This window comes from Andrena cerasifolii, chromosome 14, assembly GCF_050908995.1.
Source record: "Andrena cerasifolii isolate SP2316 chromosome 14, iyAndCera1_principal, whole genome shotgun sequence".
In the NCBI taxonomy this organism is placed as follows: domain Eukaryota; kingdom Metazoa; phylum Arthropoda; class Insecta; order Hymenoptera; family Andrenidae; genus Andrena; species Andrena cerasifolii.
Genome location: NC_135131.1, coordinates 3,150,145 through 3,163,874, shown reverse-complemented (window position 1 = coordinate 3,163,874; position 13,730 = coordinate 3,150,145). Strand labels below are relative to the sequence as shown.

At 39.5% G+C, this 13,730-nt stretch overlaps 2 protein-coding genes across 11 annotated transcripts in view; one reads left to right on the top strand and one right to left on the bottom strand.

Moving 5' to 3' along the window:
* The window catches only part of Atg16 (Autophagy-related 16), a 679,282-nt gene that overhangs the window by 324,225 nt on the left and 341,327 nt on the right, over nt 1-13,730 (top strand). The window lies entirely within an intron of this gene.
* Neo (ZP and PAN domain-containing protein neyo) overlaps nt 1-13,730 on the bottom strand; it is a 293,377-nt gene that overhangs the window by 16,369 nt on the left and 263,278 nt on the right. For all 4 annotated transcript variants that reach the window (XM_076826273.1, XM_076826275.1, XM_076826274.1 and 1 more), the window contains one exon: nt 3,590-3,926. In XM_076826273.1, the coding sequence (XP_076682388.1) occupies nt 3,590-3,926 (337 nt within the window). The remainder of the gene's footprint in view (nt 1-3,589; nt 3,927-13,730) is intronic.

Genomic DNA, 13,730 nt, shown 5'->3' with positions numbered 1-13,730 from the left:
TATAACTTTTTGTCAGATTTCCTGTTTCTCTCTTTAAATGCCAATTATCCTGTTCGCGTGCAATTTGCTTTGTTCGTTTTAGTGTAGAAAATATGTAATATCCCGGCCATTCTTGCATTACAGTGAATAACACGATACATCGGTCCTTTTTTTACTATTGGCAATTGCAAACAGTGCCTACCCATAGACTTTTGTTCAAGTATTTTCTCATAAATTTCAAGCATAATATTGAATTTCCAGCGGAGTCCGAAATAATCCCACGTGTAAAATTTCGCCGAAATAAAATATTTTTGATAAATGTGAGTGACGTTTTCATTTACGCGATGCACGCGAAAGTAAAATAAATACGAAGGTTATTAAACAATTATAAACTTTTACGCTGCAATACTAATCTTCAAATCTAGTTTCTGTCGCTTGTAAAAGGTTTCTGTGTTAAACTAAAGTGGATATTTATTACACTAATCCTCAGTCGTTCAAAGTGAATGCAGGATATTTACAAAAATTGGCACTATACGCATTTCACGAAACCAACTCCACAAATACTGTCACGTTTCTGTGAACAGCAAATCCATACAAAAATATGGCCTGCTCGATAACGATAATCCGTTCTGTTTCGTGTCCGTATTAATCTAAAACAATGACTTAAAATTTCAGATATCGAGGAAACTGGTGTTTTAAATTGGAAATCCGAAATTTTGGTCGATACTGTTAAAACTCGATAGTCCTCCCTGATGATAGGAATTATTCGCGCGTGGTACGCAACCAATAACCATCACCATTTTGCATCGCCGTTTATTCAGTGCTCTGTATTGTACATAGATTCGTTCAAGCACCGCTAGTACCTACTATTATCAGACCACGCTTGCAACACTAACAAGTAATCTTGTACTTGTGCATATCCTATCATCTAGGTACTACAGTTTTAAATCCGTACAGGTTGACTATTATTCCCATATTGTTATATGTTTTTTTTATGGAAATGAAAATGTGCTTCGAGCATGCAGGAAACTACAGCGTGGCTCTCATTATTATTTGCATATTAGGAAAAAATTAAAATTCATGCAAAACAAGAAAAGACTGTTACGTGAATATTTTTAGCTAATTTGTATTTTTGAAATCTTAAGAAAATTTTTGAAGCACATTAAAATAATAGAAATTTAATAGAATAATAGAATTTTACCATTTTTCCATGTAGGTGCATAAAATTTTACATTATATTTACAGTTGTACAATGTAAAATTTTATGTACCTACTTCGAAAATTGGTAAAATTCGTAAATTTGAAAAATGTGAAATTTTACTGTACAGGGAATTTACCTAATTAAAATTTTAAATAATTAAATTACTATTACCTCGCTAATATTATATAATTCTTATATTACTAAATATGAGATACTAATGATTCGAGAAATAACTCCTAGCAGTTCAAAAGTTGACACCAAAACAGCTTTCCATTCCCTCCTTTTCAATTCAGGTACACTGTCTCCCCGAAATATATTAGGTCGGTGCAAAAGTTCGTTCGCCCACTGTCACGCGACATTATGTGTACGGACTTTTTCTATACCTACACTTGTACTTTTACCAGAAAATTGACAGAACGATATAGATAGCCAAAGACAACGCTTTGATTAAAAATACATGTAATACAATTTCAATTTTAATAACGCCTTTGGTTCAATAAAGCGAAGAAACTTTTGCACCGACCTAATACAATTTCAAATCATCCTTCATCGTGATAACATATTCCACGAAGCTGCAGTACGCCGTCCCCATTTAAATAGCGGGGTATCTCGACTTCCAATTCATCTGGCTGAAAAAGCTCCTTCGGGTGATCAAGACGCGGTCGAACAGAAACGCGAGAAGAATCGCGACGGGGTATGAGATGTAGGAAGTACAAGTGATTCAGTTCGACGTGAAACGCTGGGGGGAGATAGAGTGAACTGATTCTTCAACAGGTTGGCGAGAAGAAAAGTCTTTGTCTTGACTTTCTCGGGGCACGGGGGTACCGTTCTCTCTCGTATGCACGAGCCGAAGAGCCCGGCCACAGGCCCGATAGGGTAAGCATCTGCGATGGAAACTCGATTTTCCACGAATGCGCTCACGGCGAATTGTTCGACCCGGGGTGTGCACGTGTGCGATGTAATCACGTTTACAGAAAATCCCTATCGGCCCTTTCAACAGTACGTGGCCGGAGTGGAACGTGTGAAATGTGCGGTCTACGATTTCTAAGCGAATTCCACGAGCCGGGATTGACGCGAAATTGTTTTACCTACTTCGCGCGCCGAATGAATTAAAGTATGTTCCCCCGACGATATTTAAACCGCGCTCCGACATCCTTTCACACCATTTCCATTAAACACTTTTGATAAATATTTCGTTAAACATTCCTCGTCGAGCAGAGGGCCGTTCCTCTCGCGTGAATGGAATGGGATCGGGCCACGTGATCGATTTTAACCCTTCGTTGACACACCTCCTTTTTCCATCAACTTTGACATACCTGGGTGGCTCACACCCAGAGCAATTTTTGAGCACCTGCCATTATCATCTAAAGAATCCAATCGTCATTAAAAAAATCATGGATCAGTTTTAAGGTCTCTAAAATATATATCAACAGTTTTTTTTTTTAAATTTAATCACAGTTTTTGTAAAAAAATTCTAGATTACCACACGTCGAGAAAAAACGAAGAAAATCTTTAAATAGTTGTGACTTTTACAAATTTCAATATTAGAAGCTAAAAATCTGCAGAGTTGTTGCTCGGACATCATATTTTGAGAGAAAAAATAGTTTGTAAGTCAGCTTTCGAGAAAAGGTTTTCATTTTGCATGTAGAAGGTAAAGAGCGTCAAAATCGGATTATGGGTGGCTCACACCCAGAGTGTCAACGAAGGGTTAAACTTTGGTTTATGGGAAACTGAATCACTATTTATGGAATTCCACTTAACATTTCTAGTATTTTTGGCACGAGGAATTTACATATGCCTGTTTCCTATAAAATCCACTGGTTCTGTTTATCATTACTATGTAATAAATTTTCTACTAAAATTATGATCAGCGTCAGGGACGGATTTTTATTGTATAGGCTAAGTAGGCTGCAACATAGGGGGTCAGATTTTGGGGGCGGCATCGTATAAGCTTATTTGTTTAATACGCGAATAAAATATTAAACATAATTTAATAGAAACGACCATTTTTTATTTCCGCTGTTTTACCCGTGTGATCTTTAAATACAAAAGCTTGTGACAACTTTAAAAATAATTCACTATTTTCTCACGCAGCAAATTAACAATATTGTCGTATTGGATTAATTTTAAAAATGTTCCAACTCTTTGGCATTTAAACATTCGATGATATTTCACGAGAAGGGCGGCAAACACATTTTAGCCTAGGGGCGTCACTTCTCCAAATCCGCCCCTGATCAGCATTTTCTCAACTTTTTATTGTACTATAAATCGGATACCTCGGATTGCACCCTATCGCCACGTAGTGTTTTAAATGAGCGAGAAAAATCGATCGCGAGGCAATCTGAATTTAATTGAAAACAACGTCCAAAGGCGTTCATGAAACAAGAAGAATGTTCGCTCATTTCTTACCTGAATATCAGACAGAGTGGCTCTGGAGTGATGGCTAAGACGGCACACCATGTCGCCAGTATCACCGTAGTCGTAGGAATGGCAACGGAATGGGGAATTAAGGCAAAGCTCTCGGCATTCTTCGGCGGTTCCAACGTCCTGGTATACGGAATCCACTGTCTTCAAAATACGGCCAGCGAGTTTCTTGAATTCGCAGAGCTTCACGGGCTCGTCCACGCAGTGATTCTCCAGATAATCGAAACTCTTAGCCACCTGGAAAGCGTTCGATCCAGCGACGGTCAATCGGTCCATGTCTGAAAGCTCGCACTGTTTCGTTGCGTTTGCGTAGTTGGCAGATCTGAAACAGAGAAGGGACATTCTTTGTTAAAGATTCTGTTACTCGTTGGTTCGCGTGATTCTTGTAGAAAGAAATTTTAGAAACCGCTTCTTCGAGACAGAATATATTGCAGGTGTGGAATAATTTCTTCAGATCAGTAGCTTCCAGTTAGCATAACGTGTTAACATTGGTGAATTATTTTAAGAAGAATCGTAGCATTTTTTAAATGAATTTATTAGCAGCACCTGTATTTTCAAAAGCGTCTTTATCGAGAACAAAGCATTCCTTGTTAAGGGGTTGTACCTAGTCAGGCGGGCCGAAAAGAGGCGAATGTTTGTGAATTTTTTTTGAAAAAGCGGAAGCATATATTCTTATAGAATATTTTGCACTTAAAAGAGCAACATTTAAAGAACATTTGGTAATTTTTTCGTGGAAAAATATTTACGTTTATAATAAAATAACAAGCGACATCCAAGAAGCATTTTTAAAAATTTGGCTTTGCGGTGAGCACTGCCATTCGGAATCAGATTATCTAAAATCAAAAAACAAAAAAGATTTCGTTAGTATATTAATGTATCCTCAGGTTGACGGAGAGAATTTTCCGAAATCTTAATTTAAAACAAAATGGCAGCTATTTAAAGTTGAAATCCTGATTTTTCGTGCAAAAATCACGCGAAAAAAATCACGGTTTCAACTTTAAATAGCCGCCATTTTGTTTTAAATTAATATTTCGGAAAATTCTCACCGTCAATCGGAAGATACATTAATATCCTAACGAAATCTGGTTCCGAATGGTAGTGCTCACCGCAAAACCAATTTTTTAAAAATGCTTCTTGGATGTCGGTTGTTACTTTATTATAAAAGTAAATATTTTTCCACGAAAAAATTACCAAACGTTCTTTAAATGTTGCTCTTTTAAGCGCAAAAAGTTTTGTAAAAGTACACGCCTACGCTTCTTCAAAAAAAATTCACAAACATTAGCTTCTTTTCGACTGCCTGACTAAATAGGTACAACCCCTTAAGTCTACTACAAATTAGGTGGCACTGTATGTATTTATCTACTTAACCCGTAAAACACTTTTGAAAAATGCCCCTTAACTTCGTGCAATAACGTTGTACACAACTCTTCAAGGCTATCAGTGGTTTTAAAACGAAACACTGAGGTTTCGAAAAATCGAGTGCCCTCGATCATGCCCTGTATCGGTGTGGCGACATGCTGATAAAATCGCAGCGGCCAATTTTTTTTCCACGTGTACGTTCCGCTGCTCTGTAAAGTACTAGGCGTAAACCTGTCGACGATTCGTTATTGCAATAAGTTAATGGCTGTCACAGAGATATTTTTAGTTCCATGCCCAAATGAAATGTTGCGCGGAGTCGTCGATTAAATTGGACCTGTTGCACCGCGCCCAACTGAATGACTAGCATCATCCAACGACTATTAAGTTATCATAACGACGCGACATAGCGTGTCGCGGATAATGCAAAAGCCGTATTTCTGGATTTCAATGAAACCGCCTGCGAATATATTAAGTTACAACAGTGCTCCATAAAGAAGGATCAACTGGTTCCAACTTGAATCCGGGTCAGAAATTGTAATGGGTGCTGGGTAATGGATTTCCAGGGAGCTACGTGCTGCACGTTGCCAAATATCGCTGGACCACAAATTGCACCCAGCTCGTCGCGTATTTATCACTAACTACGGAAGTGTTCAACAGAGAACTCGAGCGACTACACGCCTTTAGCAGCGAACTACACAGCCCCTCCAACGCAATCTTCCTACTTCTCTTGGAAACGGAGCTCGACGCTTTTCAATGCTTTATGCTGCTCAGAAGATACTATTTTTCTTTAAGTCTGCTGTGAAGACACTGTCGATGACGTTAGTTACTTTGTTACTCGTTATAAGCGTGTTAGACAACCCAACAACTTGCACATTCTTCTTGAAAATTGAATATCTTCTTAGGGTAATTGCGGGAGAGACGCCGCACCTTCGGTATTTCAGGGTTATCGGTAATAAAATTCAACGCTGTCGATTGTATTTGCTTTAGGCTGTTTGTTTAAGTTAGATTAATAAGCGAGAATGTGTTTGCTTTATTACTTTTAAAGATTTTGCTGTTTTTCGAGGTAAGCCTACCGCACTTTGACTCAATAGTTATACGTCGAGCTTAGTTTTACTAGCGTAGTAGTTAAGAATTCATAGTTTTTCGTGATATAACTTTTGTAACACGTTAAAGGAACTCTGTAGAATATTTCTCAGCCAGAATATGTCACATTCGACATAGCACTTGGAAATACGAAGGTACTGTATCGGAAGGTGTCTAAATCGACTAAACTGATGTTTTTAATGTTAAAAATAAAAAAAAGTGTTTCAAAATGGATACCGTGATATCTCAAGGCGAATTATTTATTTTTTAATGACAAATCTGAGAATCCCAACATATTTGTGAGCTTTCTACTGTTTTTTCACATTTTAATTTTATTTTATGTGTAATGAATGTGTAAGAAAGAGGAAAAGACAATTAAATTTAGAAATACAGAAATAATATCTGTACCTATTGATTTTTCCAATTCTATTGTATTTTATAACTGTATAAATTAATAAAATGTTACATTTTACATTTTAGTTTGCTTTTACTATTTTTTTTAAATAAAAAGTTTAAATTAACGAGTTGGAATGGAAAATTAAACGTTTTTCGAAATGCGGCACCACCGCAGTTTCGACTTCTAGTTTCAATTTTTTAAGGGTGTCAAATATTAAAATTTTCATTTTCCTTAATAACAATATTAGCACAAAATGTTCAACTAATACGTATCCTTGGAAAAAGCTTTCATTGCAAAATTTAGACACGGTGGCAATTTTGCGCAAGGTGCGGCATCTCTCCCACAATTACCATAACACTTTTTAATTCATCGTTCTGTTCCATCAACATAATTCTTTAAATTTGACATGGGAACGCTGACAATAAATTACTTTTACAACCCCAGAGGACTGTTCCCAAACTTATTACGAGAAATCTTTGCAAACCGTTACGTCTAACATAATAATTTCTTAGAAAATATAATTTCGACGATGATCCCTTATAAAAGTCCTTATAAAAAACATTATAAGTGCCAAAAATCAAATTCTATACTGTAGTATTTTTGGCATTTAACTTTGGCAGTTGCAGTATTTTCTACAAGTACTGTTCAAACTACTGGACAACGTATGCTTGTAGCCAACTCGATACAAGCGTTCATATAAATTATATAAATTGCACCACCTTTTTCCTTCATTAGCTCTGCCTCATTTAAGATCATTACCAGCACATTTAGCGCAAGCCGTATCTCAAACTTGCAAGATAAATCGAAATCCGGGAGGAATAAAATGTTTGCTTTTCTACTTTTAACGCGACGAAGCAAAAACGTCACATTTCAAACCACTGGCTTCCCAAACGAAGCGTTAGGCAGTAGAGCAACCTACAGACAGCGAAGCACAAAACAAGCAACGTCTTCGAGCTTTTTATCCCCGCACGTTCTTAGCTCGGCGCCTCGGGTTAAAAGCAATTACGTTCAAACGCAATAGTTTATTGCATCGTAATCGTTAGCCAGGCGAAACGGGACTAAGCACGGAACAAGTGTGAAGATGCCAATTTACTGACGTTTACTGCGAAGTCAACCGAACGGTTCTTCATCATCCCCTTCGCGCTTTCTTCGGCGTTCCTCTGTGTCCACATGCAACGAGGATAATGCCGCACGGTCCGCCCGGAAATAGGAGCGCTTCATCGTTGTTTGCTCATTCGTATTTCGCTTTTTGTTCCTCAAGCTGGGCGCAAACACGTCAAGCATCGCGATATTTTACGTGTTTACACGGATCTGCCAGGTAATAGGGGTATAGATAGAACCGTTCTATGTGGGCATCCATGAATGCAAATTCTGGAGGGAGTCGGCGGCGATAGGTTTTTGTCCCGCCTGCAAGACGTAATCTTTCCCGCAAGAACGTCAACCCGTTTCCACCATGTCCCAATTTATACGGATCTATCCCTCTTTCGCCGCGCACTTTTTATCGATGAAGAAGAACTGCACTTGAAGGGTGGGCAGGAAGAGAGTGTTACGTTCGGAACGTAAAATTTTTCTTTTAAGTCAGGGTATGCATCAACAACGCCTAGCGTTATGGGAAATCCCTCGTTGATCATACTCCTGCCTATTAATTAATAATATTTTTGATAGAACAAAAACCCCTTTTCTTGGAACGTCGTCGTCTCAACGTACTGCCGTCCCGCGATACAGATAAGGCGGTGCTGACGCAGCGGCGTTCTCACCAGAGAGTCGCGTTCGGAAAGACCCAGTGATTCTCCTTCTGTGCCGAATCCGTTTTATGTAAGCGGCAGGGTTGCGTTTCAACAATGCTTTGCAGCATTGTGGGAGAACCCTCGTTGAGCACACCTCTGACCGTCGCGTTAAACATTGTAACATAATCAGTAACGGCTACAGCGGGAATGCGCAGACTGGATCATTTCTTAGAAGACTGACGAAATTGTATGCTCTACATCCGGTGCAGGGAACCGCGCCTTCCCACGATCTTGTCGCATGTGTGAATTAGTAATTAATTAAAAATTGTTGTTAAAATTTGAATACCCAACACAATTTCTGATAGTCAACCGACTGTGGGATTCCCCTAGTCAGAAATTGTGTATATGAAATCATGAACATTAAGGGAGGACCTTTAGCTGTGCGAAATTGTATGTGAGACGTCATGTTTTCCTGTGAGTACGAATATTCCGTAAAGATTGATCATATATTTGAATCGGGAGTCTGATGGATGGACGTGAAAACGCACACACACACCGCCTCGTTAAGTAGACGGGCCCATGGTAGCGCGGCCGAGCGATAAAATGCAGCGTAAGCATTTTCGGTACGGACCCACTGTGGTCGCTGCCGAGAGCGTGAAGCTGCGGCACTCTGTGACGATAAATCGTGAGGTGCGTGTCATTGGGGTCCGCAAGTGTTTTAGAGCTAGAGTTCTCCGGTCTACTGTGTAACCGCGTGAAAGACTCGACTTTGCGAAACAAATATTCTAATAACTTCGAAACTATTTATTCTGTTAACGATTTAATCCAAATTTTTATTGTATCTACTAGTTAAAATTATTATTATTCAGTTTCATTTCATAATTCAACTCAGTACTACTCAAAACGATAACCAAGTGTGTGCGTGTTCGCGTTTCATCCTCTTTTCTGATTCAGGTTTATCAGCGACTCAGAACTACACAAGCTTCAAGGTTTATCAGCGATCCAGAAAGTTTTCCAAAACTCAAAAAGCAAATTTAAAGCATATTGTCAATTAGATTATTGTGACTGTCTGGTGAGTTGCACATCTTATCTCTTTTTGTACACGAAAATACACCGTTATAATTAATTCGTACCTAACGATAATTTCTGACAGTCAAACGACTGTGGGATTCCCCTAGTCAGGAATTATACCGATTTCACAAACGTCTATTCCTTCTAAATTATTGATTGATTTGTTCATATTCAGTTCTGTTAAATGTTTTACATCCATTCATTATTTAATCATTAAAACTTTATTTACTATTAAATTCTACTCATCAATTACCTATCTGATTCCATTGAAAAGACCCGTACGGGACTAGAGCACCAACGATCCCAAAATCTACCCCTTCTCCTTCTGAGAAGGTACCTAAATAATTATCAACTAAAAGAATCGACTGTTACGACTGCGGCGAGCCTCCTTGCTTTTTCTAAATCATAAACTCAATCCAGCAATACTTGATAGTCTAACGACTGTGGGATACCCCTAATCGATATTGCGTCTAAAAATCGTGCCGCTCGAACACTAAAAAGGCCGCGGCACGTAACAAGAGCGACTGAAGCTTCATTGTAAAATGATCTTCCTAGAAACAGATATCGGTAGCCTGTTAATGCTACACGTTCTATTAAAAGGTAAACACGAGCTGCGAAAAATTAGCTTCAACCTGTCAGTAATCTGTTTCATCGATATCAATCTCTGTGTCATTCGCTGAAGCACACCACGCTACGTAAACCCACATTCGAGAGTTTGCCAGTGGTAACTACAGCGAAATAATGCCTCTACCCGTGGTGGAAGAGAATATTGTTGCTGTTATGTAAATATTTATCACGAACACATCTTGAGGTGTATATAAATATTGGTAGAGTGCTTTACAATGTCGCGCGGCAAATGTTTGCGTTCTGATTCGTCCATATCGTGCTATCCGTGCAGTCTCCTTTGCTGGATGCTTGGCAAGGTACAGGGTGCGCGCGATTGCTTTTTTATTTTACACTTCAGCGATCGCTGATGCACGAAATCAATGATGTTTAACCCTTCGTGGTCACAAGGAGTGTATCGCACCCCAAGAGCAATTTTCGAGCTGAAATGTCGCGCCTCTGCGACTGCCAAAAGCAAATAAAAATATCGCTCTTCTTGAACAACAAATTTCATCATAAGAATGCAGAAATGGTAACTGAAAAATGACGCTGGGGTGCAATGAACCGCCTGTGACTACTTCCTGATTATAAGGAGGTTTAAAAAGAACTTGATACACATAATTCTCGTTGCTAACTGATCAGCAAATAAAAAGAAAAAATAACGGGGGTCTGAAAACAAATTTCTGAAGGATGTAATTTTCCACAAGAAAATGAATTTACTTTCGAATACATGGATTCTATAACCGTGAACAATTACAGCGAATATACTCAATCTGAAACAATGCGTTCCATGACTAACAAACGTTCTACAAGTATCTCTTATTCATCACGTCCACTCTGAATTGATTCTCCATTTCGTGCGGTACTTTTAATTAATCCCGAACGTGAGTTTCGAAGGTGCTGAAACCCTGAGCTTCCTATTTTCTCAGCGAAAGAATAACAGATAAAATAAAGCGCGCCGAGGAAAGGGGAGGAAGTGAAAACTTCCATCAAGAGGGGCTCAGGTGTCGAACCACTATCATCATCTAACTGAAGTTTGCTCCAGACGTTAGTACCGCCCCCTGCGCCTCGCCAGCGCCAGGCTAGGAGACTTAAAGCGAGCAGCAGGGGTGCCAAATTTATTCCACGTCGCTCCATCGATTTTGAATTATATTGCCTTAAGACCTGAATAATATTCATGGCTGGCGCGTTATGATTTCAATATTCTCGGGGTTTTCGTCGAACGAAACCTCCAGTCGAAAAATCGCTGCCCCCCGTTCTCGCCCCTCATGCGGTTGGCCGCGATAAACGCCCCCATTCAGCTGAACGTATAATCGAATCGCCTGCGGTTCCCGCGATTATCATGGACCCCTTTTTTATCGTGCTTGCCAGCGACGCAGTCCCTATCAAATCCATGATCGGTGTCTTGGGCCGAGTGACTCTGCTCCGTAATCTCTGTTGAAGCACCAATGAAATTTACGGGACTGGTTATGTGGTAAATAGAGCGCTAGTCACTGGAGCTGCAAAATCGACCGGTTGTAATTCAAAACTGTGCTCGATAGGAGCGCGTTTCAACTAGGGCTGGGACTATTTGTCGAATTTTTCGGTATTCGAATATTCGAATACTTCAGTTGCTCAATTATTTGGCGAATATAATTCGAATATCCAAGTATTCGAGTGCTATTCGAACATTTATGTATTCAAATATCCAAGTATTCGAATGCTATTCGAACTTTTAAGTATTCGAATATCCAAGTATTCAAATACTATTCGAATATCCAAGTATTCAAATACTATTCGAATATCCAAGTATTCGAATACTATTCTAATATCCAAGTATTCGCATATCCAAGTATTCAAATACTATTCGAATATCCAAGTATTCGAATACTATTCGAACATTTAAGTATTCGAATATCCAAGTATTCAAATACTATTCGAATATCCAAGTATTCGAATACTATTCGAACATTTAAGTATTCGAATATCCAAGTATTCGAACATTTAAGTATTCGAATATCCAAGTATACGAACATTTAAGTATTCGAATATCCAAGTATTCGAATACTATTCGAATATTTAAGTATTTGAATACTGATGTATTCGAATAGTATGGTGTGAATTATAAATCAAGTTCTTTAGGTTCATTTATCAGGGTGAAATCTTGTAAGCTAATTTTGACCCACTTCACACCATACTATTCGAATACATCAGTATTCGCATGGTATTCGAATACTCAAATATTCGAAGTTTATTCGTAGCATTCGAATACTTGTAAAATATTCGAATATTATATTATTCGAATAGTTCCAACCCTAGTTTCCACGAGCTTGTTAGAGGTGCAAGTTGAACGAGTTCTATATCCACGAATGTTCCTGTATTTAATAGATGCGAGTGTCCGTGAGGCTAGGAAGAAATCCATGAAGACTTGTATTTCTTTGCAGCGATCTTAATGGAGCGTTTGCAGGACGACGATCATTTAAAGTAGCGTGACATTTCTGCAGGAGGATTCATTGAATTTCTCGAAAGTGACATTTCGTAGGCTGCGGTTTCGTAGCTAGTCGTATCTGGCTAACAGCTCGTCCGTTGAATCAAAATGTTTCTACCGAATTGTTCGGGATTCGAGTAATTGGCCGGCGATATGCGTGCTCGAGCCGCCTTTATTATTCATCGCGCCCGTGCGCCTCAGGAAATCGCTTTTATCGCGAATTATTTTTATCCGATTTGCTGATCCTGCCTGCGATTGTGCCGCGACAAGATTAACGCGCGCGGCTACGCGTCGCCCGATCACCATCGATCTCTAATAGGGCCGTCAGCCGATATTTCTCGCTTGAATTATTGCTGCATCGTCGACGCTGCGAGCGAATCAAGGAGCCAATTGTGTCTCCTTTTTCTCACTGCGGTGTGCGTGCATTAATTTGTCCATTTAAACTTCTTTTATATTTAACATTTGTAATGCACGTAGGTACTTTATTTAGGTAATGTCATTTCTACTGTGACATTTTGCAATGCTATTTTTTGACAACACCTTGCATGAAAGGTGCAGTAAAGAATGTTGAAGAATTTATAAATAAGCGAAGTAATTAATGCGGGTTCAGGAATTAACTTTAAAAGTAATTCACTATTTTTTGTTCCATTAGCAAGTGCCTCACCTCCCATTACATGCCACCCGCGACGGTAAGAGATTACATGACAAACTCCTTCGATTGAAATTCAATAAATTGATTAGATGTTTTTCTCCGCCTTTGTGTTTCAACGCTCTCTGGAGCCGGCTGGTACATTTGTTGTACACATTCACTCCTGAAAGTTGCTTTGCCTGCGACTTTTTATCTCAAAATGATCCATTCACCGAACGCCAAAGGGGTCCGTCGCTTAACCACAAAGCGCCCTCTGATTTTCTTTCTTCCACTCGAGACAAAAGATATCCGTTCGCCGTACAACTTAAAGTAAACCTCGAGGGAAATTTTAACCTCCCGCGCAGATGTTAAATGCGAAGTTAACTTCGACGGGGGGGGGGGGGGGATGTCCGTACCCCGCTCCACCCCCAAATCCTTTTTTCCCTTTTCTTCGTCCGAGGTGATCCCTCTGTGTTCCTCCGCCATCGTGATTCTCTTACCATCTTCCCTCGCCCTGCTATTTCGAACAAATGGCGAGGCAAAAAAATAAAATGGCGCGGATCAGGGTGGCTGGGCGGAGTAAGACGAGTCGAGGGATGGAAAACGCTGGAGGCGACGCCGGAAAAGAATTACAAGTGACTCGACCCGCTGCATCTCGATGAATCTCAAATTATTCGTCGCGACCGCGTTTCAATACAGACGAATCGACTATGTGTGTGTGTGTGTGTGTGTGTTGGCGCGTCCGACTTGCATTAAATTTCCATCGTGGTTGAGCGACACGGGCCAGAAAG